General features: G+C 39.3%; 1 protein-coding gene across 2 annotated transcripts; it reads left to right on the forward strand.

Annotated features, from left to right (window-relative positions):
* The first annotated feature begins 1,126 nt into the window (after positions 1-1,126).
* On the forward strand, positions 1,127-22,833 carry fbxo9 (F-box protein 9). Of its 2 annotated transcripts, none has more exons than XM_049481304.1 (13): positions 1,127-1,302; positions 6,200-6,277; positions 6,852-6,971; positions 7,674-7,731; positions 7,826-7,925; positions 8,221-8,345; positions 8,586-8,700; positions 10,284-10,402; positions 10,521-10,611; positions 17,598-17,693; positions 18,150-18,243; positions 20,359-20,510; positions 22,340-22,833. In XM_049481304.1, the coding sequence occupies exons 1-13, from the start codon at positions 1,300-1,302 to the stop codon at positions 22,446-22,448; spliced, it is 1,260 nt and encodes a 419-aa protein (XP_049337261.1). In that variant the 5' UTR covers positions 1,127-1,299; the 3' UTR covers positions 22,449-22,833. The 2 variants fall into 2 exon arrangements, with proteins under 2 accessions (XP_049337261.1, XP_022540765.1); XM_022685044.2 differs by having other exon boundaries at positions 1,128-1,302; positions 20,356-20,510.
* Positions 22,834-23,638: the final 805 nt, after the last annotated feature.

Below are 23,638 nucleotides of genomic sequence, written 5' to 3' on the forward strand. Positions count from 1 at the left end.
TACGGGTATTTTTGCTTCTATAAAAAAATGATTATCAGAAAGACAAAGATTATTATTATTATTATTATTATTATTATTATTATTATTATTATTATTATTATTATTATTATTATTATTATTATTATTGTCTGCTCAGAAGCTGGTTTTGTTGTTTATAATAATCTGAAGGAGGGGGCGGAGTTTTAAAAGGAGAGTCTGATCCGAAGTGTCCGAGCCTTTTTTTAAATCATAAGAATAATTATAATATCTGAAAGAGTCGAGTGGTTATTTGTGTTATCACAATAATTTAATTGTAAGGGGTTAGATGCACAGGAGCACATTGATTAAGGACTTTATTTCATCTGGCAACAATGAACTCTTTCAGAAAATGCACCAATTCAAAGAAATTGTTGTTGTTGTTGTTTGGAAATGCAGGGCCCAGTATCACAAAAGCAGGAAATCATTTATAAAATGATTATGAATGTACTCCCTGATGCAATTTAGATAAATATTTGGCTTGTTAGTTTATTTAACTGGTGGAGGTACATGCATAAAGCTAAACAGAACACAATTATTTTGGATTTAGTACTTCTAATTTCAAATGCTTAGCCAAATGACACAGTTTATATTTTTTAATTGAGAAAACATAACTATAGCAGTCACATAAGCAGTCCACTCCAAGAGCTTTCTTGGGGATCTTGATTTCCACAAATCTACTCAACTGCTATATTTTAACAAGAAGTCAAGAGTGTTGAAAACCTGAGCTGAAAACTTGGCTATGACATTTTAGAGCTCAAACCTGGAAATTTGATTCTGCTATTGGTGATGGTATGTGTCAGACATTTACTGATCAAAGTTTGAGACACTCTCAAAATTTTTTTTAAAACAAGCTACATATTTTTTTGGGGCATATATTTTATGTTATGTAAAGCAGATAAATTGTGCATGAAGAGTTGCTTTAAATATTTAAAATAGCTGCTTATTTCTTATTTTAATTTAGCTAATACCTAGGGCTAAGGTTGTTCAGAGCATTAATAAAAATTGATCTCTGCGATTATTTTTTTTTTTTTCATAATTTGATATTGTTATACTGGTAAGAGGTAGTGCCCGCTTTTATTTTGAAGTGTATCCGGCTGTAGCTGTGTGGTTTCGTTCCGCTTCTCCGCTGGCCTTTCGCGCTGCCCCGCTCTCTCCGGGATGGCTGCCGTGTGGCGAGCTCGTAAATTCTCCCGCTGTGTAGTCCGCTTCTCCGACCGTGATCTGTAAACAAACAAAATAAACGTTTCGGGCGCCTTTGCCACTGCCCGCAGATCATCCGCCATGGTAACGGTGTCTCAAGTACATGTAGCCATTGGCCGCTTAGCATGAGTGCTAATTAGCGTGACGTGTCTAGCAAGGTCCTTAGCCCGCTGTCGCTCAGGCCCAGCGCAGTTATTGTGGGACTGTTGTTATTGTGGAGCTGTTGTTATTGTGGTGCTGTTGTTATTGTGGTGCTGTTGTTATTGTGGAGCTGTTGTTATTGTGGTGCTGTTGTTATTGTGGAGCTGTTGTTATTGTGGAGCTGTTGTTATTGTGGAACTGTTGTTATTTTGGAGCTGTTGTTATTGTGAAGCTGTTGTTATTTTGGAGCTGTTGTTATTGTGAAGCTGTTGTTATTTTGGAGCTGTTGTTATTTTGGAGCTGTTGTTATTGTGAAGCTGTTGTTATTGTGAAGCTGTTGTTATTTTGGAGCTGTTGTTATTGTGGAACTGTTATACTGTGAAGCTGTTGTTATTGTGGAACTGTTATACTGTGGAGCTGTTGTTATTGTGGGACTGTTGTTATTGTGGAGCTGTTGTTATTGTGGAACTGTTATACTGTGAAGCTGTTGTTATTGTGATACTGTTGTTATTGTGATACTGTTGTTATTGTGGGACTGTTGTTATTGTGGGGCTGTTGTTATTGTGGAGCTGTTGTTATTGTGGAGCTGTTGTTATTGTGGGGCTGTTGTTATTGTGGGGCTGTTGTTATTGTGGGGCTGTTGTTATTGTGGGGCTGTTGTTATTGTGGAGCTGTTGTTATTGTGGGACTGTTGTTATTGTGGAGCTGTTGTTATTGTGGAACTGTTATACTGTGGAGCTGTTGTTATTGTGGGACTGTTGTTATTGTGGAGCTGTTGTTATTGTGGAACTGTTATACTGTGAAGCTGTTGTTATTGTGATACTGTTGTTATTGTGATACTGTTGTTATTGTGGGACTGTTGTTATTGTGGGGCTGTTGTTATTGTGGGACTGTTGTTATTGTGGAGCTGTTGTTATTGTGGAGCTGTTGTTATTGTGGAGCTGTTGTTATTGTGGGGCTGTTGTTATTGTGGGACTGTTGTTATTGTGGAGCTGTTGTTATTGTGGAGCTGTTATTGTGAAGCTGTTGTTATCGTGGAACTGTTATACTGTGGAGCTGTTGTTATTGTGGGACTGTTGTTATTGTGGGACTGTTGTTATTGTGGAGCTGTTGTTATCGTGGAACTGTTGTACTGTGGAGCTGTTGTTATTGTGGAGCTGTTGTTATTGTGGAGCTGTTGTTATTGTGGAGCTGTTGTTATTGTGGAGCTGTTGTTATTGTGGAGCTGTTGTTATTGTGGCGCTGTTATTGTGGAGCTGTTGTTATTGTGGAGCTGTTATTGTGAAGCTGTTGTTATTGTGGCGCTGCTGTTATTGTGGAGCTGCTGTTATACTGTGGACCTGTTATATTGTGGAGCTGTTGTTATTGTGGAGCTAAGTGTGGGGGTAATATAATTGTGGAGCTGTAAAGGAGGTTAGGCTTATCTTATGTTATCTAACCTGGCAGGTCGCTGGCGCGCAAGTCTCTAGCTGAGTTGAAAATGTGAATTTGCAAACATGGAATCCTGGGGGCTGTTCCACGAAGCGAGCTTTAAAAAGCTGCGCTCATTTGAGTAATCCTGGCTTGAGTTAGCCAATCAATTCACGCAATTCAGACTCAACCTGTTACCAGTAATTCAGCCTCAGTAATTGAGCCCTGAAAAGCCAGGAAAATTTTAAAGCGGTGAAGAAATGTGCTGCTTTTTATCTCTCCTGCTGAACAGGAGTTACTTATGTCTATTTGATGAATATAAACACATAATTATAAGGAAAGGAAACATTTCTTGTATTATTAAAATTAATTATGAAAATTGCAGAGCGATTAGATGCGTAAGCATATTTAATCCATTAATTGGCATTCCAAAATGCTATAGTAAATTAAGAAAATTGATAATTATATCCTGATTTAGAAGCAACAAGCGGGGATTAAAATGAACGTGGCAGCAGGTCATTGTTAAAAATAAAAATATACCAGAATGGTAAGTGCAATTCCAATTGGTAAGTCTAATGTGCAGGAAAATGTTAAATTACATATTTTAGTGTGTGTTATGATATAAATTAACTGCATAAAATATTTTAGCAACCAGAAGGAAAAGAGCTGTTGCTGCTGAATTTGTTGCTAACAAATTCAGGCCAGTGTAAAATTAAATCCAGTATTTAATTACAGTTATTTTCCACAAAGATTTATTTGCATAAATTCTATATCACAAAAACACATTTATTAGTATTAATGATGCCCAGGTACTTTAGATGAAGTTACTTTGAAGTATATATGTAATCCCATAATTATATCAAATCACATATGTGATCATATTTGTTCAATATAAATAATATACACTGCTCAAAAAAATAAAGGGAACACTCAAATAACACATCCTAGATCTAAATGAATGAAATATTCTCATTGAATACTTTGTTCTGTACAAAGTTGAATGTGCTGACAACAAAATCACACAAAAATCATCAATGGAAATAAAATTTATTAACCAATGGAGGCCTGGATTTGGAGCCACACACAAAATTAAAGTGAAAAAACACACTACAGGCTGATCCAACTTTAATGTAATGTCCTTAAAACAAGTCAAAATGAGGCTCAGTATTGTGTGTGGCCTCCACGTGCCTGTATGACCTCCCTACAACGCCTGGGCATGCTCCTGATGAGGTGGCAGATGGTCTCCTGAGGGATCTCCTCCCAGACCTGGACTAAAGCATCCACCAACTCCTGGACAGTCTGTGGTGCAACGTGACGTTGGTGGATGGAGCGAGACATGATGTCCCAGATGTGCTCAATCGGATTCAGGTCTGGGGAACGGGCGGGCCAGTCCATAGCTTCAATGCCTTCATCTTGCAGGAACTGCTGACACACTCCAGCCACATGAGGTCTAGCATTGTCCTGCATTAGGAGGAACCCAGGGCCAACCGCACCAGGATATGGTCTCACAGGGGGTCTGAGGATCTCATCTCGGTACCTAATGGCAGTCAGGCTACCTCTGGTGAGCACATGGAGGACTGTGCGGCCCTCCAAAGAAATGCCACCCCACACCATTACTGACCCACTGCCAAACCGGTCATGCTGAAGGATGTTGCAGGCAGCAGACCGCTCTCCACGGCGTCTCCAGACTCTGTCATGTCTGTCATGTGCTCAGTGTGAACCTGCTTTCATCTGTGAGGAGCACAAGGCGCCAGTGGCGAATTTGCCAATCCTGGTGTTCTCTGACAAATGCCAAGCGTCCTGTACGGTGTTGGGCTGTGAGCACAACCCCCATCTGTGGACGTCGGGCCCTCATACCATCCTCATGGAGTCGGTTTCTAACCGTTTGTGCAGACACATGCACATTTGTGGCCTGCTGGAGGTCATTTTGCAGGGCTCTGGCAGTGCTCCTCCTGTTCCTTCTTGCACAAAGGCGGAGGTAGCGGTCCTGCTGCTGGGTTGTTGCCCTCCTACGGCCTCCTCCACGTCTCCTGGTGTACTGTAGCGTCTCCAGCCTCTAGACACTACGCTGACAGACACAGCAAACCTTCTTGCCACAGCTCGCATTGATGTGCCATCCTGGATGAGCTGCACTACCTGAGCCACTTGTGTGGGTTGTAGAGTCCGTCTCATGCTACCACGAGTGTGAAAGCACCACCAACATTCAAAACTGACCAAAACATCAGCCAGACAGCATAGGTTCTGAGAAGTGGTCTGTGGTCCCCACCTGCAGAACCACTCCTTTATTGAGTGTGTCTTGCTAATTGCCAATAATTTCCACCTGTTGTCTATTCCATTTGCACAACAGCAGGTGAAATTGATTGTCAATCAGTGTTGCTTCCTAAGTGGACAATTTAATTTCACAGAAGTTTGATTTACTTGGAGTTTTATTGTGTTATTTGAGTGTTCCCTTTATTTTTTTGAGCAGTGTAAATGTTTGGTTAATTTAATGATGCAAAAAGTGAATGGATATAGACAACTACCCTACCAATATTTTCATACAGGTGATATAAATTAGCAAAAAATGTAGGCTATAAAAAGAGCAGCCAACATTGAAGGCTGTAGGCAGTGATTGACATCACCACCAGTAGCAGCAACAGCTCTTTTCCTTCTGGTTGCTAAAATATTTTATGCAGTTAATTTATATCATAACACACACTAAAATATGTAATTTAACATTTTCCTGCACATTAGACTTACCAATTGGAATTGCACTTACCATTCTGGTATATTTTTATTTTTAACAATGACCTGCTGCCACGTTCATTTTAATCCCCGCTTGTTGCTTCTAAATCAGGATATAATTATAAATTTTCATAATTTACTATAGCATTTTGGAATGCCAATTAATGGATTAAATATGCTTACGCATCTAATCGCTCTGCAATTTTCATAATTAATTTGAATAATACAAGAAATGTTTCCTTTCCTTATAATTATGTGTTTATATTCATCAAATAGACATAAGTAACTCCTGTTCAGTAGGAGAGATAAAAAGCAACACATTTCTTCACCGCTTTAAAATTTTCTGAATTGCGTTAGTGGAACGGAACTAGCTGGAAGTGAATTGTTTGGCTAACTCAAGCGAGGATTACTCAAATAAGCGCCGCTTTTTAAAGCTCGCTTCGTGGAACAGCCCCCAGAACATTTCTGTTAGAAGCTTTCTGCTTAGCTATTTAAGAGAACTTCCTAATAATTGCAAATACGGAAAGATGCAAGTGTATATTTGATTTTTTTTTACAGGCTTCTGAAATCATCTGCACAGGGTTTGTTCTCTGCTGAACTGTGTTTACACAAGGCTGTGTCAGTGTTTGCACACCTGATGCTTAAAAGACACGCCTGTCCTCCACTTCTACTTTGGTCTTATATTTAATCATTTATTCACAAACAGGCAGAAAGTAACCAAAATGCTGGTACTGAGTCTGTTGAAGAGGGTGAAGATGAAAATTCTGAAGACTCTAATCTGCAGGTCAGTGATCCAATAATCACACACTCTGCCCAAAGTCTTATACACTGTCTTTAATGTGTTAGGACATGATTACTTTAAAATTGTGTTCTATTGCAGATCATTAATTACCTGTTAAAAATGTAATGTAATCAAAGGTTTGCTTAAGAAAAGTAATGTAATATGATAACTTTCACTGACTTTTGGTTTACTAGTCTTCTTAAGCCATATATTTTAATAAAAAATAACTATCTATATATATATATATGTATATATATATATATATATATGTGTGTGTGTTTTGCTGAAGTGGTCTAAACTGGTTAATGCAGGTCTGATTTGTTTCTAGCAGAGTGTTTTAGTTTAAATTTCGGTTTTAACATCAGATTATATATAGCAACACAGTGTCCACATTTTATCTAATATTACAGCAGTCATGCTAGTGATGATTGTCTGAACTTCAAATGTTTTTATATATTGAGTGGAGTCTTTTGAAACTTTTAAAATATAGCGGTTGTATTTTTTTGCTGATTGGGAATGGGCAGTGTTTTAGTGAGTATGGGGTTAATCTACAATCATCTGTTCAAATCTCTTTCAGATGGAGCTTAGTGCTTTTAGGGCTCAGTGGATGTCTGAGCTGCTGCCCAGCTCTGCTAGGAAAGGGTCGTCCAAGGCTGCCGATCTGAAAAAGAGACAGGATCTGGTTAGAGAGGAAAAGGTAGGCTTTGCTGAGACACTGCTATGGAAAAATGTTACCGAAATATACATTAGTACTTGAAGACATTTTTGTTAAAACACAATATAAAATCGCTACATTTCCCGTGGGGTTTTAGTGAGGTGGTACAGATGCTAGAAACGCTTAGCACAGCATTTAGTAATTGTGAAAAAAATGCCTAGCATCAAAATGATTGTTTTTCTGCTGTAAAGAGTTATTTGATCTTTTGCAGTTAAAAAAAGCTTAAGATCTTTCTACACATTTCTGTAATCTTTGAAAAGCTTTTCAGCCTGCTTGCACCACTCCCCCATATGTGTTCTGTATTGTTATTTTATTTGTAAGATGTATGTGTGGGACATTGTTTTACAAGACAATTTGTATTTATTTATTTATTTATTTAAGTTTATTTTGAAACATATCAGGTATCAACAATTTGTCCACATAGTGTAGCAAATGTTTCTGTTCCCACAGCCTTTTTTTCTAAGGCAGTTTTATGCATTAATAAATCTAATTAAACGTGATTCGTTATGTTTTATCTCTTTTTGGCAAAATATAAATTTGCAATCAAACACTAAAGATGCGCAGGATTGTGCTTAAAAAAGACTTTTGCTAGTCATAGCCCAAAATGACACTGCAACACATCAGAAATTATGTTTTGAATTTCCTAAAAATACTACCATCAATTGTGAACACGTTCTTCTGCAGGCCCGAGAGCTGTTTCTGAAGGCCGTAGAAGAGGAGCAAAATGGAGCTGTTTATGAAGGTGCTTGATTATTTGAAGTAAACAACAACAGAATTTTTTTTATGTAACTATATGTACATAAAAAAATATGTAACTGCATCTTTTGATATTGCAGCCATCAAGTACTATAAGAGTGCAATGCAGCTTGTGCCTGACATTGAGTTTAAGATCAACTACAACAGATCTCCGGATCCAGATAGAGTTGGCGGGAGCTAGTAAGTCCGATGGACAGTACATGTCTTATTTGTATAAGTTAACATGTACGTTGTTTGTATTTGATGAAATAAGTGTTTCGTAGTGTAAGATATAGGTATTTCAAGTTTGCATTGTATTTGTTTACTAGGCCATAGCTTTGACTGTGTGCATGGTTTAAAAAGCATATAAAAGTAAAAATATATTAAGAAATACTTATTTTAGGATATTTATAAAGGATAAATATTTATTTTACTTTGTTTCTCTGTTTCTTTTCTCAATTCTTTTATTTACTTTTCGTTTTCTTTATGTCTTTAGCATGGAGGAGAATGAAAATGAAATAGATGATCTGCTTACGTACTTCCAACAGCAGATGACTGTAGAACACTCCTCTCAGAAGCTCTGTCAGCCTGAGGTTGAATTGTCTCAGGTGCATATTTCAGGTAAAACTATATTTCTGCAGCATTTCCCATGTAGAATTTGTACCTTATGTTTAATTGAAAATATGAATGTCATCGGTGTATCCCCAGCTTTTATTCTGTTTCCTGTATTTTGTAACCTGAACGGTTCACTTTAAATAATTTAAATAAATCCCACCAACCCACAGTGCATGTCATGATTATGTTTATGAAAGTCTTTAGCATGTCTAATGATATATGGTCCCTGGAATTGTTTATCTGTAGCTTTGCCACTGGAAGTGTTGATGTATATATTCCGCTGGGTGGTGTCCTGTGATTTGGACATGCGTGCCCTAGAGCAGCTCTCATTGGTCTGCAGGGGTTTCTACATCTGTGCAAGGTGGGTTCCTGGCTGTTCTACTGCCTGCATTAGAGCCCAACTTCTTTAAACCCTCTTTGATAAACTGACCATTTCATGCAGTAATCCTGCCATACACTGATCAGCCATAATATTCAGACACCTTCAAAGGTGGTGGAACCAAAACCCACATCAGCCAAAGACATTCTGGGAAAAACAGAAAGCACACTGTATTCCAAATTATTATATTTTTCTCAGATTTTCCTAAATGATCAATGCAAATGACTGTCAGTTTTATTTCAAATCATGACCCGCTAAGTATTATCCAATTTAATTCAACAAACCTCCCAATAATAAGTTTTTTTTTATACAATCAATCAAAATGCACTGTTCCGTTTATTTTGCAGCAATTAGTGATCACATCTACTAAAATCAAAAGCTATTTTAACCAAAAACATCCTAACAGGCCAAGTTACACTTTAACAAAGAACACCTTTTTTGATATCACCTTTACAATTCTTGCATCGTGGTGGTGCAGTGGGTAGCGCTGTTGCCTCACAGCAAGATGGCCTGGGTTTGATTTCCCGGCTCGGGTGAACTGGGCCTTTCTGTGTGGAGTTTGCACGTTCTTCCCATATCTGCGTGGGTTTCCTCCCATAGTGCAAGGACAACATGTTCAGGCCAATTTGGAACTGGTTGAAATTGCCCCCTAGGTGTGAATGTGTGAGTGAACACCTAGTGATGTGTGATGGATTGGCAGCCTGTCCAGTATACTGTATACTGTATACTGCCTCTCGCATAATGCCTGCTGGGATAGGCTTCAGCCTCCCCCAGCTTGCCATGCCCCGTTTCTGGAGGATCCTACACCTTGAGGTTTGCGGGACTCCAGAGGCACCAGCAGCTTTAGGTACCTGTTTGCTGGTTTGTAAAGGCATTTTAGCAGCTGCTCTTTTTTATCCTTGCCTGGCACAAACCTTCCTCGTTTTGCCTTAATCTGCATGAACCCATCGGTGCTCTGAATAAACCACAACTCTCTTCACAGTACGATGATCTCGCTTCAGTTTTCGTAAAATATCTAATGTTTTCATACCTTATCCAAAACACTGAACTATTTTACGCTTTTCAGCAGCAGAGAGATCCTTTTTCTTTGTCATATTGCTTGAAACCTGTTGCCTGCTTAATAATTTGTAACAGTGCATTTTGATTTTTGATTTTTTTTTCAATGTGCTCATTGGGAGGTTTGTTAAAAAAAAGGTTTAATAATGAACAGGTCAGGACCATTTAGGAAAATCTGAGAGAAATATCACTTGCATAATAATTTGGAAATAGGAGGAGGGGAGGGCCTCTCACTTTCACTCTCAGTCTTAGATCTGGGATTGAAACATGCAATTCAGACTTCACATGTTTATATGTTGGTATCAGTGTAGAGTACAAATTCTAGTACATAAGCATGGTATTGGGTCCATATTCTTGCCTTCTCAATTTGGCCTGTGTCAAGAGGCTCGGATCTATAAGCTTTCCCTTTTTGCTTGCCCTGCTTTTGACACATTACAGCCTAAAAAACCCATTTGGTGTTCAGACGCTTTGGGTTGACATTGTGACATTGATGAACTTTGTTATTGTAGGGACCCTGAGATTTGGCGCTCTGCCTGTTTGAGGGTGTGGGGCAGGAGCTGCACCAAAATGCTGCCGTTCACCTCCTGGAGGGACATGTTTATAGAGAGGCCACGTGTGCGCTATGATGGTAAAATCTTATTGGCTAGTTTGGGGATAAGAAAACATGAATATCTGTGTTGATGTTTTTGTACTTTTTAACCCAAATTAAAGTTTAGTTTCTGCATGTTCCTCTCTGTTCCATGCAGGTGTTTACATAAGTAAAACATCATATATCCGTCAGGGGGAGGAGTCTCTGGATGGCTTTTATAGAAAGTGGCACCAGGTGGAGTACTACAGGTAGGCTAACATTATAAATGTGTTTTTCCATGCTACGATGTTTCCAGCTGTACATTACACAGGTCTTCAGTTTCAAAGGCCAGTACACCAGCGTGGAGCAAGTTCACCTAGCTCACCTAACTACCTATCAACATGCCTACCTATTTACCTAACTACCTACATGCCTACCTACCTAACTAACCACCTACCTACATGCCTACCTACCTAACTAACTACCTACCTACATGCCTACCTACCTAACTACCTACCTAACTAACTAACTACCTACCTACATGCCTACCTACAGTGCATCCGGAAAGTATTCACAGCGCTTCATTTTTTCCCCATTTTGTTACGTTACAGCCTTATTCCAAATTGTCAAAAATCAAAATTCTATAATTCTAGAATTCAAAATTATACACAAAATACCACATTATGACCATGTGAAAAAAAGTTGTCTTGGGAGTTTTGAAAATTGATTAAAATAAAAAAACTAAGAAATCATATTTACATAAGTATTTACAGCCTTTGCTTAATACTTTGTAGAACCACCCTTGGCAGCAACTACAGCCTCAACTCTTTTTGAATATGATGCCACAAGCTTGGCACACCTCTCTTTAGGCAGTTTTGCCCATTCTTCTTTGCAGTAGCTCTGAAGCTCCATAAGGTTGGATGGGAGATGTCTGTGCACAGCCATTTTCAGATCTCTCCAGAAATGTTCAATCGGATTCAAGTCTGGGCTCTGGCTGGGCCACTCCAGGACATTCACAGAGTGGTCCTGAAACCACTCCTTTGAGATCTTGGCTGTGTGCTTCGGATCGTTGTCCTGCTGAAAAATGAACCGTCGCCCCAGTCTGAAGTCAAGAGTGCTCTGGAGCAAGGAACACTGGAGCTCTGACAGAGTGACCATCGGGAACCGGCCAGTTCTAGGAGGAGTCCTGGTGGTTCCAAACTTCTTCCATTTATGAATGATGGAGGCTACTGTGCTCATTGGGACCTTCAAAGCAGCAGAAATATTTCTGTATCCTTCCTCAGATTTGTGCCTCGAGACAATTTTGTCTTCGGAGGTTTAGTTCAGTTTTGTGTAAGTGTGTTGGGTGTGTGGTGGGTGTGTGTTGGGTGTGTGGTTGGTGGGTGGGGGGGGGGGTTTGTTCAGCTATGTCTCTGTGTGTTGAGGAGTCTGATTTCCTGGTGGATGAAGCTGTTGCAGAGTCTAGTAGTAGAGGCTCGGATGCTATTGTATCATCTGCCGGATGGCATCAGAGCGAAGAGTCCGTGTGAGGGGTAGCTTTGTGGATGCAGCGTGTGGTGTAGACCTCGGTGATGGAGGGTAGAGAGACTCCGATGATCTTCTCAGCTGTCCTCACTATCCACTGTAGGGTGTTGTGGTCAGAATTGTTGCAGTTCCCAAACCAGACGGTAATGCAGGTGCTCAGGATGCTTTCTACAGTCCCTCTGTAGAACATGGTGAGGATTGGAGGTGGGAAGTGTGCTTTCTTAGTCTCAGCAGGAAGTAGAGGCGCTGCTGGGCTTTCTTGGTTATGGAGCTGGTGTTGAGGGACCAGGTGAGGTTCTCTGCAATGTGAACACCGAGGAATTTGGTGTTCTTCACAATTTCCACAGCAGAGTCGTTGATGTTCAGCGGGTGGTGGACACCTGGAGCTCTCCTGAAGTCAACAACCATCTCCTTGGTTTTATCCACGTTTAGAGATAGGTCGTTAGTTCTGCACCAGTCCGTCAGCCACTGCAGGTGTCTACTCAGGCTCACTCAGCTGGTGGAGTGAAAATCACGCTATGTTTCTGTTTCCGGATGTGTCATAAAGCAAGGATGTAACAGATGTAGGGCCCTAGAACAGAGGCACCTTAGAACAGCTCTGTGATGCATTTGTTTTCACAATTTTATTGTAATTAAATACGTAATGCAAGATATTATTTGTCTGTTATAATAAGCAACATTTTTTATTAAATTTAATAATATTTTTTTATTTTATTTACTCATATCTCATAAATACCTAACACAGATAAGAGCGAATAAATAATAATATAATAATATAATAATATATATATATATATATATATATATATATATATATATATATATATATATATATATATACACTGCTCAAAAAAATAAAGGGAACACTCAAATAACACATCCTAGATCTGAATGAATGAAATATTCTCATTGAATACTTTGTTCTGTACAAAGTTGAATGTGCTGACAACAAAATCACACAAAAATCATCAATGGAAATAAAATTTATTAACCAATGGAGGCCTGGATTTGGAGCCACACACAAAATTAAAGTGAAAAAACACACTACAGGCTGATCCGACTTTAATGTAATGTCCTTAAAACAAGTCAAAATGAGGCTCAGTATTGTGTGTGGCCTCCACGTGCCTGTATGACCTCCCTACAACGCCTGGGCATGCTCCTGATGAGGTGGCGGATGGTCTCCTGAGGGATCTCCTCCCAGACCTGGACTAAAGCATCCGCCAACTCCTGGACAGTCTGTGGTGCAACGTGACGTTGGTGGATGGAGCGAGACATGATGTCCCAGATGTGCTCAATCGGATTCAGGTCTGGGGAACGGGCGGGCCAGTCCATAGCTTCAATGCCTTCATCTTGCAGGAACTGCTGACACACTCCAGCCACATGAGGTCTAGCATTGTCCTGCATTAGGAGGAACCCAGGGCCAACCGCACCAGCATATGGTCTCACAAGGGGTCTGAGGATCTCATCTCGGTACCTAAGGGCAGTCAGGCTACCTCTGGTGAGCACATGGAGGGCTGTGCGGCCCTCCAAAGAAATGCCACCCCACACCATTACTGACCCACTGCCAAACCGGTCATGCTGAAGGATGTTGCAGGCAGCAGACTGCTCTCCACGGCGTCTCCAGACTCTGTCACATCTGTCATGTGCTCAGTATGAACCTGCTTTCATCTGTGAAGAGCACAAGGCGCCAGTGGCGAATTTGCCAATCCTGGTGTTCTCTGGCAAATGCCAAGCGTCCTGCACGGTGTTGGGCTGTGAGCACAACCCCCATCTGTGGACGTCGGGCCCTCATACCATCCTCATGGAGTCGGTTTCTAACCGTTTGTGCAGACACATGCACATTTGTGGCCTGCTGGAGGTCATTTTGCAGGGCTCTGGCAGTGCTCCTCCTGTTCCTTCTTGCACAAAGGCGGAGGTAGCGGTCCTGCTGCTGGGTTGTTGCCCTCCTACGGCCTCCTCCACGTCTCCTGGTGTACTGGCCTGTCTCCTGGTAGCGCCTCCAGCCTCTAGACACTACGCTGACAGACACAGCAAACCTTCTTGCCACAGCTCGCATTGATGTGCCGTCCTGGATGAGCTACACTACCTGAGCCACTTGTGTGGGTTGTAGAGTCCGTCTCATGCTACCACAAGTGTGAAAGAACCACCAACATTCAAAACTGACCAAAACATCAGCCAGACAGCATAGGTTCTGAGCCGTGGTCTGTGGTCCCCACCTGCAGAACCACTCCTTTATTGAGTGTGTCTTGCTAATTGCCAATAATTTCCACCTGTTGTCTATTCCATTTGCACAACAGCAGGTGAAATTGATTGTCAATCAGTGTTGCTTCCTAAGGGGACAGTTTAATTTCACAGAAGTTTGATTTACTTGGAGTTTTATTGTGTTATTTGAGTGTTCCCTTTATTTTTTTGAGCAGTGTATATATATATATATATATATATATATATATATATATATGTGTATATATATTAAATATATATATATACATATATATATATATATATAATTCTTCTTCTTCTTATTATTATTATTCACTCTTATTTGTATAAGATATTTAAAAATTGTTCTTAGTAAAACAGACGAATAATATCTTGCATTTTGTATTTAATTACAATAAAAATGTTTACTGGACCGTGAAAACAAATGCATCACTGAGCTGTTCTAGGGTGCCTGATCACAAAATCAAACAAACATCCTTAGAAAGCGTTTCAGTACGTTACAGTAAGTATCAGAACTGAAAGGGGTGAGCGTGAGCTGGAGTGTGAATCAGAAAAACTTAGGAAAATGGCCTAGTGTGTGTTTGTGTGTGTGTGTGCGTGCGCGCGTGTGAGCGCGTATTGTATTATGCTGTTGTCAGTGTTTGAATTTTGTTTTGTATTGCCTGTCTTGTGCATTCACATTTTAGGTTTTCAAGCAGCTAGATTAAATGTAAATAATCAATCTTTTTTTATTTTAACGTGTATGATCTTGCGAGTTAGTCTTAATTTTATTTGGAAAAGGGTATTAAAAAGTCTTAAAATGTCTTAATTTTCACTTGGTCAAACCTGTAGACACCCAGAGTCATGAGTCAGCAGAGTAAACAGCAGTGGACTGAGCACACAGCCCTGGGGGGCGCCGGTGCTCAGTATGGTGGTGCTGAAGGTGTTGTTTCCAATCCTGACTGATTGTGGTGTCTCAGTCAGGAAGTCCAAAACCCAGTAACAGAGGTTCAGAGTTCAGGCCCAGCAAGCTCAGTTTTCCGATCAGATGCTGAGGGATGATGGTGTAAAATGCTGAACTGAAGTCGATGAACAGCATTCGAACATAGCAGTCTTTGTTGTCCAGGTGGGTGAGAGCCAGGTGGAGCGCAGTAGAGATTGCATCGTCTGTTGATCTGTTTGGACGATACGCAAACTGCAGTGGGTCCAGTGAGGAGGGCAGCTGGTTTTTGATGTGCCTCATGACCAAAGAACTTCATGATGATGGGAGTAAGTGCAATGGGACGGTAGTCATTGAAGCAGGACACTCGAGACTTCTTTGGCACAGGGACGATGGTGGTCGTCTTGAAGCACGTCGGCACGATTGCAGTGCTCAGAGAAATGTTGAAAATGTCCGTGAGAACATCCGTGAGTTGGTCTGCACATCCTCTGAGCACTCTGCCAGGTATGCTGTCTGGTCCTGGACTTTCTGTGGGTTGACTCTGAGTAGAGTTCTCCGCACATTAGCTGAGGACAGGCACAGTATCTGGTCGTTTGGAGGAGGTGTGGTCTTTCTTGCTGTCGTGTAGTTCTGTGCTTCGAACATCGCGTAGAAAGAGTTCAGTGCATCTGGAAGGGAGGCATCACTGTTACAAGCAGGTGGAGGTGACTTGTAGTTGGTGATGGTCTGGAAGCCCTGACACATTTGCCGAGTGTCAGTAATGTCCTGGAAGTGGGCGTGGATTTTCTTTGCGTAGACACGCTTTGCCTCTCTGATCCCCCAGGAGAGCTTGGCTCTAGCTGTTCTGAGGCCAGCCTTGTCCCCTGACATCTCAGGTTCTCAGCAGCACACACACACCTCTGCAGTCATCCATGGCTTCTGGTTGGGGCTGGTTGTGATGGTTTTGGAGACAGTAACATCATCAATGCACTTGCTGATGTAGCCAGTCACTGAGTCAAAACAGTTCTGAAGAGCAGAGATGGCTCCTGGAGGCCAGGTTGACACTTGCTTCTTCTCTGATTTGGCACGTCTGATGAGCTGTCTGTATGCTGGGAAACATCTCAAGGATGATCAGTGGAAACAGGATGCACCTGAGCTCAATTTTAATCTTCATGGCAAAGGCTGTGAATTGCACATGGTCATAATGGGGTGTTTTGTGTAGATTTTGAAGGAAGAGATTAATATACTACAATTTGGAATAAGGCTGTAACGTAACAAAATGTGGAAAAAGTGAAGCGCTTTGAATACTTTCCGGATGCACTGTACCTAACTAACTACCTACCTACATGCGTACCTACCTAACTACCTAAAACCAGCTCTGTATATACATTACACTGGTCAGCCATAACATTAACTTGCAGCTGGTTTTAATATTGTGGCCAAAGCTTTCCTAACGATTACACTAACAACATTTTTGTATTCGTTGATTGATTAATTGAAATAACAATGTTTTTTAAGTAAACAGAAATTGTGTGAAAGAGTGACATCTAGGCCTGTCATGATAACATTTTCAGGACGATATATTGTCCCAGAAATTATTGAGGTAAATGATAAAATTGTCATTTTAAAGCGCTACTAAAAAATTATTTTCTTTTCCTGCTTCTGGGCTTCCCAATGGAGCTTTAATAATAGCATAATAATACTATTACAGCATTTTAACGTGAAACTAACTTTTTATTATTAAGAGCAGACATTGGGCTTCCAAATTTTAATATTCTAAATAAATAAAACAAATAAAGCACAACCACACTGGGACTGGGAGTTGTGAGAAAACTGCACTAAATATTTAACAGACCTTTATAACAAAATAAACATTTTGTTAACAAAAAGGGCAAAAGGATGACATTAAGTAACAAGAATTAGATTAAAGTAATATTTACATTAAATCAACTTTTTTAACTCTACATAACACAAGAGCACTTGCAGATAATTCTTTCTGATTATATATGTATATCATGTAAAACACACTTTAGTATGTATTATTTTAACTGTCGATTTCCGAGGAGGGAAGACCAACATGTTTATCGAATGGGGCTTGAGGCAGGATCTCTCTGGAGTAACGATATTCGTAGCCAATATTCAGCCTGGAAAATTGGGCTGGGTGGTTGTGCTTTAGATGGGATCTTGGGTTAGTAGCTCATTCACGCTGATGGGTCCTCCTCGCTAAAATACTCCCACACCGGAGCTGTGTGTGGAGGCACCGTCACTGATGCACAAGCTCTGTGTGCACTACACTGATTTCCTAACTGATAGATGTCGCTGTCTGACAGATTCAGCGAGAGAGCAGCACAGCAAATCTAGATGTGGTTCGTTCTTATGTAAACAAACTCACGCTGAAACCCAATGGCTGTTATCGATGTATGCAAAAATAATCGTAGTAAAAAAATTATCGTACGATGAGTCAATTACATAATTATTGTGACAGGCCTAGTCGCATCCCAGACCTCTAAATCTTAATCGAATCCAATCTTAAGGTGCCCTAGAGATTATTACCCCTATATATAACTGACTATCACTTAACTTTGGTATGAACATTGCATGTTTGTTGGCCAGGTACCTCCGCTTCTTCCCCGATGGACAAGTGATGATGTTGACGACACCTGAGGAGCCTTTGGCCACTGTTCCACGTCTTCGTAGCAGGAACACGAGGTGTTTATCTTTGAATCCTATTATCAAACCTGTTCTGGCCTAAAATATGTTGATGGTCAACACAGCATATGTTTGTTAATCGTTATTGCACATTTCCTGTGTTGTAAGCATCGTAATTAAAGATTCTTTGCTTCTGACTGACTTTCAACATTCAAGAAATCTAATCGAATAGAACACCTTTGGTAAAAGTAATTTTAGCTAAAGTAAAAGTCACTAATGATTAATTATTCAGTTTCTATAAATATAAATAATATGCTTATTTTATGTATATTTTAATATTTAGTTGCATTAACTTTATATATTTTGTTAATATTGTGCAGCTCTAGTCTTTAAGTTTTAAATCTAGTCTATAGAAAGGCTGTTCAGTATCTATCTCATATGTCTCTGTCATGCAGACTCTTGAAGTCTTCTTACTCAGAACAAAAAAAACTTAATATGCTGTATCTGTGTGAACAGGATGGATTCCATCCTGTTTGGTCACTACCGGCTGTCCCAGGACACGGACAATCAAACCAAAGTTTATGTTGTCGTCTCCAAGAGAAAAGAAGAGGTGGGTTTATGACTGTAAAAACCTTTTCTGCCTGAATTCATCCAGCAAATTACTCTAAAATGACACAGTACTATTTTTTACTTTAACAAAATATTTGGCAGACTTATTCACTGTTGTGTACACAATGGGCTGGTTTACCAGAAAAGAGTAATCGTAGTCAAGGACAGTAAAAAAAATCTAATTTTAAAATGTCGTGCCTCTTATTTTTTGGATTCAGTTTTTTAAGGATGAAACTGCAGCAGATGTAGGTGTTGTGTCCCTATTTTCAAACATTATTGTATCTGTTAAATAAATCTTCATTGCATGGTGCTTGATTTTTTTTATTACTATTTTCTTTTTCCGTCTGTGATGCGTAACTCCTCATATCTCACATGGGTGTTCAGTTTTGAAGAAATACAATCTTAACAAAAATTTATAAGATAGAGATTTATTTATAAGGACTTGAGAATTGTTAATTGTAAATTTGTTCAGCTCAGAACGGTCACTGAACGGTGACTGAACGGTGTTCAGTTTTGAAGAAAGAGATCGGAGTGCGCAACTTTTCAGTGCAACAGCAGCGAACTCTTGCATATTAAACCCTGCTGATCCAACTTATGAACTAACTGCCCTCTCTGACCCAACAGCGCGGAATTACCCAGAACCAGCTTTAAACGCTGTAACGTGTTTTACCAGTTTAGCTGAGATGAGTGATAGTGACGTGTTATACGCGATACTAGTCTGAGCTTTAATTATACTGCTCCAACATCACCCTGGATACACTGACAGACCAGCTACACCAGCAAACTCAAAATACACCATTTACTGCTGCTGGAGCTCCTCATCCAGCCTGTTTCCTCCCCAGCCTCTCTGGATTTTACAGCGGGTCAGTAATGTGGGTTATAGTGATTTGTTTATAGATTTTGATTAAGTTTATCATGCAGTGGAAAAAATAAGATGTTTGTGGTTTGTGGCTCGTTGTTTTAGAACAGGCTTCAGTGGAAAGAAAACCCACATTAGGCATTTTTATGTTAGGTTTTATAGACTGTGGTTCTTCAGTTAGCTGGATAAGCTCTGTGGTTTTGAGTAACACTAATGCTAGTTTTCCTGCTGCATTACTCAGCTTGCCTCAGGGCAGATAGTCAGTTGATAAGCTAGCTGTTAGTTGATTAGTTAAATCAGGTGTGGATCATTGGTTCTGTTCTCTCTACAATGTGTGGATTATTAACATGTTCACAGTTTAATTTAATGTTTCTCTCACATTACCAAACACAGTGGAGGCAACGTTACTGAAATGCGCTGTGCAGTTTTTTGCGATCCTCCTGTCCGAAGGTACAAACCTTGCCGCGAACGGTAAAAAATTGGTGGGACAATAAAAAAAAAATTAAGTAGTTGTTACTGATGAGTGACGAGAAAACGTCCAAATGTTTAGAGAATCCCTGTTCATTTCACCGTTTTTAGTGGTATGGTGTTTTTGTGTGGACGGGGATATTTCTAAAAACACTGCTCGTGTGGACGAAGATATTTTTAAAACGCAGACAAAAACCTCAGTTTATGAAAATACCCGGTTTAAGAAAATACCCGGGGCTCAAGACTTTAAGACCTAAATGTCTAAACTTGGAACTCACTTGTAACTTGCTGACTCTGGTACCACCTTCGGTAAATCATCACCTGCTGAGTTACTGGACTGTTTATGATTACTGTATTAATAAGAGTTACTTAATTGAAGATATGTAAATTTCTTACATTGGGCCATACAGGACACTTTTGTGGGCACTACGGCCCACTAGAGGATAACCAACGCAAATTTCTGTCTCTGATTTTACACCTGTAGATTAACTAGGTAGGAGTGTCTAAAGGAGTGGACAATGTTAATATCTCAAGCACCACAACACACACACTAACCCCTCATAAACCACCATCATGCCAATCAGTGTCTCTGCAGTTCTGAGAATAAACCACCCAAATAATAATAGTTGCTTCTGCTCTGTGGTGGTCTCTCCTGTGTACAGAAGAACAGAGTGAAAGGAGAACATTAATAAAGTAGTAGTGTAGTAGTAGTAGTGTCCTCTATGATCAGTGGAGCTGAAAATAGATAGGAGTCTAATATGACTGTGTACAATGGCTTGTTCGCAGAAGATGCCTGAATTCCAGAGGAGCCGGTTCTGCAGGCGGAACCCAGCCCCTGACGCCGACCGCACCTTCCATGTGGGGCTGCAGCTGGCCTCTGGGGGGCGCCAGCGCTTCAACAAGCTGGTCTGGATCCACCACTCCTGCCACATCACTTACAGGTATTGAGTAATAGACTAACACCTGTACAGGATTAATTTATTCTTTAAGAGCACATTCTTACTCTCATTCAGCTTATCATTAAAAGAATGTTTTTGAAAGCTATGATATTACAATAAAGCTATAGAGGATTTTATAAAAAGAAAATATAGAGAATTAGAGTAGTGTCTACATCTAAATATTTGACTAAAATTATTAAACCTAACAAAAAATAGTCTGATGTGTTGGTTTGACATAGTTGTCAGTAATTTATTAATTTAACTGAACATTTAAGTAATAGATTAAAATGCACAACAACTTGATTGTAGGACTGCAACTAACAGATGTTATTATATCAATAATTTATTAAATGGTTATATTTTCCACAAAAATCTAATTGACCATTTTAGTTCCTTTTATTTTGACATCAAACTTCATGTCATTATGTAATGCATTCCAAAAACACTGCATATTAAATTACAAAATTGGATGTTCCAGTGTGACTAAATAATTTTTTTCTAAGTTAATAATAGCTCCTCTTTTTGCTTAACTTCAATACATTGTCTTACATTTGCTGTAGGTATTACATTTTTAGATGGTGTGTATAAAGTTGGTGGGAAAGCACAGCACAGATAGTTTTTATGGCACCACTTTTAAAGATGTGACCAAATCAGATAATGATAAATAATAATTATTTATAAAGAAGATAATTTAATGTTTTTCAGTATTATTATAACTAGTAGTAGTAGTAGTAGTAGTAGTAGTAGAAGAAGTAGTAGTAGCAGCAGTAGAAGTAGCAATGATGTTAGTACTAGTAATTGTTTTATAAACTTCATTACTTCAATTTAATTGATAATTTTCTCTTTTTTGACCTCTCTGTTCATTGATCTCTCTTGTTAAGAGTCTTGGGACTGGCTTTTCATTTTGAACTTATTTATATTGAAGACTGCTTTAGGTGTTCCTTTATTATTCTTTATGGTTCCTACATGCAATTCAGTGTGTTTTTTTACAAAATGTAATGGAACAAAATGATAACAAATAGGGAAGCGTTAAGTTTTGTTTTCTAATACAGTACATTATTTTCTACCAAGAAAATGATGACTACAGTTTTGGGTCTTAAATTTATTGAGGTTTTAAAAAGGTTATAAAAAGCGTTATGTTATGGCACGGGCTCGTCCACACCCCGTAACATAAAAGAGGGACACCACACGAGTTTTAATTTTCAAACAAAGGATAATTTTATTAAATCAATTTAAAAATATAAATGAATTCAAATGTCTAGAGAATGTATGCAATGTTAGTTGTGAATGAGTGGATGTATGTTTGCGTCAGTAAATTATAAATGTAGAGGCAAAGGAAAGGAGGAGAGTGAAGAGGGGGAAAGAAAGAGAAATCAAGGAGCCTGAGGGAGAAAGAAAAAGAACCGTGCCTACACAAAGAAGGAAGGTGCCTCCCTGAGAGAGACAAACCCCCAGGTTATATGCCATCCACCTGCACAGGTGAACTCAAGAACTAATTAGATCAATCAGGTTCAGCCCTGCCCGTGCACTGGCAGAGTAGTACCTGAAGGGGGCCCATGGGGTCGTCACAATTAACTTTGACTTTTAAATTGTTACATGAACTTTGATTCATCTATTTATTTCAACTAGTCACAGCAGCCCTAAGTACTTGACAAAAGAGATGTGAAAAATTCCTGATCTGAGATTTGTAAGAAGATAAGTCTAAATGTTTTAGAAGTAATGTAAAATTTTTTATTTGTCTAAGACTAAAACAAATGTGTGCTTACCAATGGCCAGATTATAAAGCCTGTGGCTATTTAAATAAAAATGTTCACTTTTATTTTCTCTTCCAGATCAAATGGAGAAACTGTCATCACTGCATTTGACTTGGATAAAATGTACACCCCATTGTTTTTTGCGCGAGTGAAAAGCTACACAGCCTTTTCGGAGCGCCCACTGTAGGGCAAGCTGAGAGATGCATGTGAAATCATTCGAAGGTTTAAACACAATTCTCACCATCCCAAACCCAAATCTTCGCTTTAAGCATGAGGCTGCTTCTGATGAATGTAAAGATGTTTGTGTGAGGTTATAATAGCAGAATATAGGTATTACAGACTTTCTGTTTGTTTTAACTTATGTAAACAGTGCCACTGAGTTACCATTGTAAACACAGAAGTATAGTGTATGTGTTGATTTGTCTATGATGTTCAACCATAAAGAAAGCAGCTCTCTTCTTACTTTACACCAGTAAACACCAGTAATGAATGTTTTTTCTGTGTGGATTTTAGCCTGAGAAAACATGTCTACTGATGACTTGAGAAACCAAATAAACAAATTAAAGATTAAATTGAAGCTTTTTTGCCTTTTAAAATAAATCAAACAATGCCTAGACCATGTTTTCTGAAATGTGGGTCATCTGAAGAGGAGGATCTAGGACTGGTTTGAGAATCAACGGGTAAAGCAGTGGTCAAAGATCAAAATGTTTGGGGCTTGGGTAAATGTGTAAATGTAAATGTGTCCCAAATCCAGGCCTTTACAGCGTATGTGATACACGTGTGTTATTTGTGTGACTGTTTAAAGAGAAAAAAGCACACTGAATCTGACACTGTTTCTGTATCTGATTGGTGGCATTAGGACCAAAACAAATTCATGCAACTTCAGACAGAAGCAATATTATGTCTGATAATATCTGGTTTAAGATTGCACCCAGTGATTTGCAGAAAAGATCAAATTAGAATAGATAATACTATATTCCTGTCAGACAGTAATACAATGATGCAGCAGTGTTTTGGGGAACAAATTCAAAAAGTGAGCTTCTTTCATGGTATGGGGGCAGTCTGTGATGCAGCATTAATGTAGAAAATTCCAGATCATAGAGTAACTTCTGCTGCTTATTACATTACAGTATAAAGGCATTACTGTTGAAGAGTACTGGACTGGTCTGCAGTCACAATCTGTCCTCAGTGTGATAAATGTGAAAACACACTGTACTGTTACACGCCTTAAAAAGTGTTTGCAGGAAGGATGGGACAAAGTGACACCTGAAACTCTTATTTGGCTAAAATTGAAACAGATGATTTAGAACATATATCAAAAGTATCTTAACTAAAAAATGATAATTGTTCATTTAAAAATCACTTACAAATTTGATT

This window comes from Astyanax mexicanus, chromosome 7 (assembly GCF_023375975.1).
Source record: "Astyanax mexicanus isolate ESR-SI-001 chromosome 7, AstMex3_surface, whole genome shotgun sequence".
Taxonomy (NCBI): domain Eukaryota; kingdom Metazoa; phylum Chordata; class Actinopteri; order Characiformes; family Acestrorhamphidae; genus Astyanax; species Astyanax mexicanus.

Coding starts and splice junctions, on each gene's coding strand:
- fbxo9 (XM_022685044.2), top strand. Junction 10,403..10,520: donor GCCACGTGTGCGCTATGATG/GTAAAATCTTAT, acceptor TGTTCCATGCAG/GTGTTTACATAAGTAAAACA. Junction 10,612..17,597: donor CACCAGGTGGAGTACTACAG/GTAGGCTAACAT, acceptor TTTGTTGGCCAG/GTACCTCCGCTTCTTCCCCG.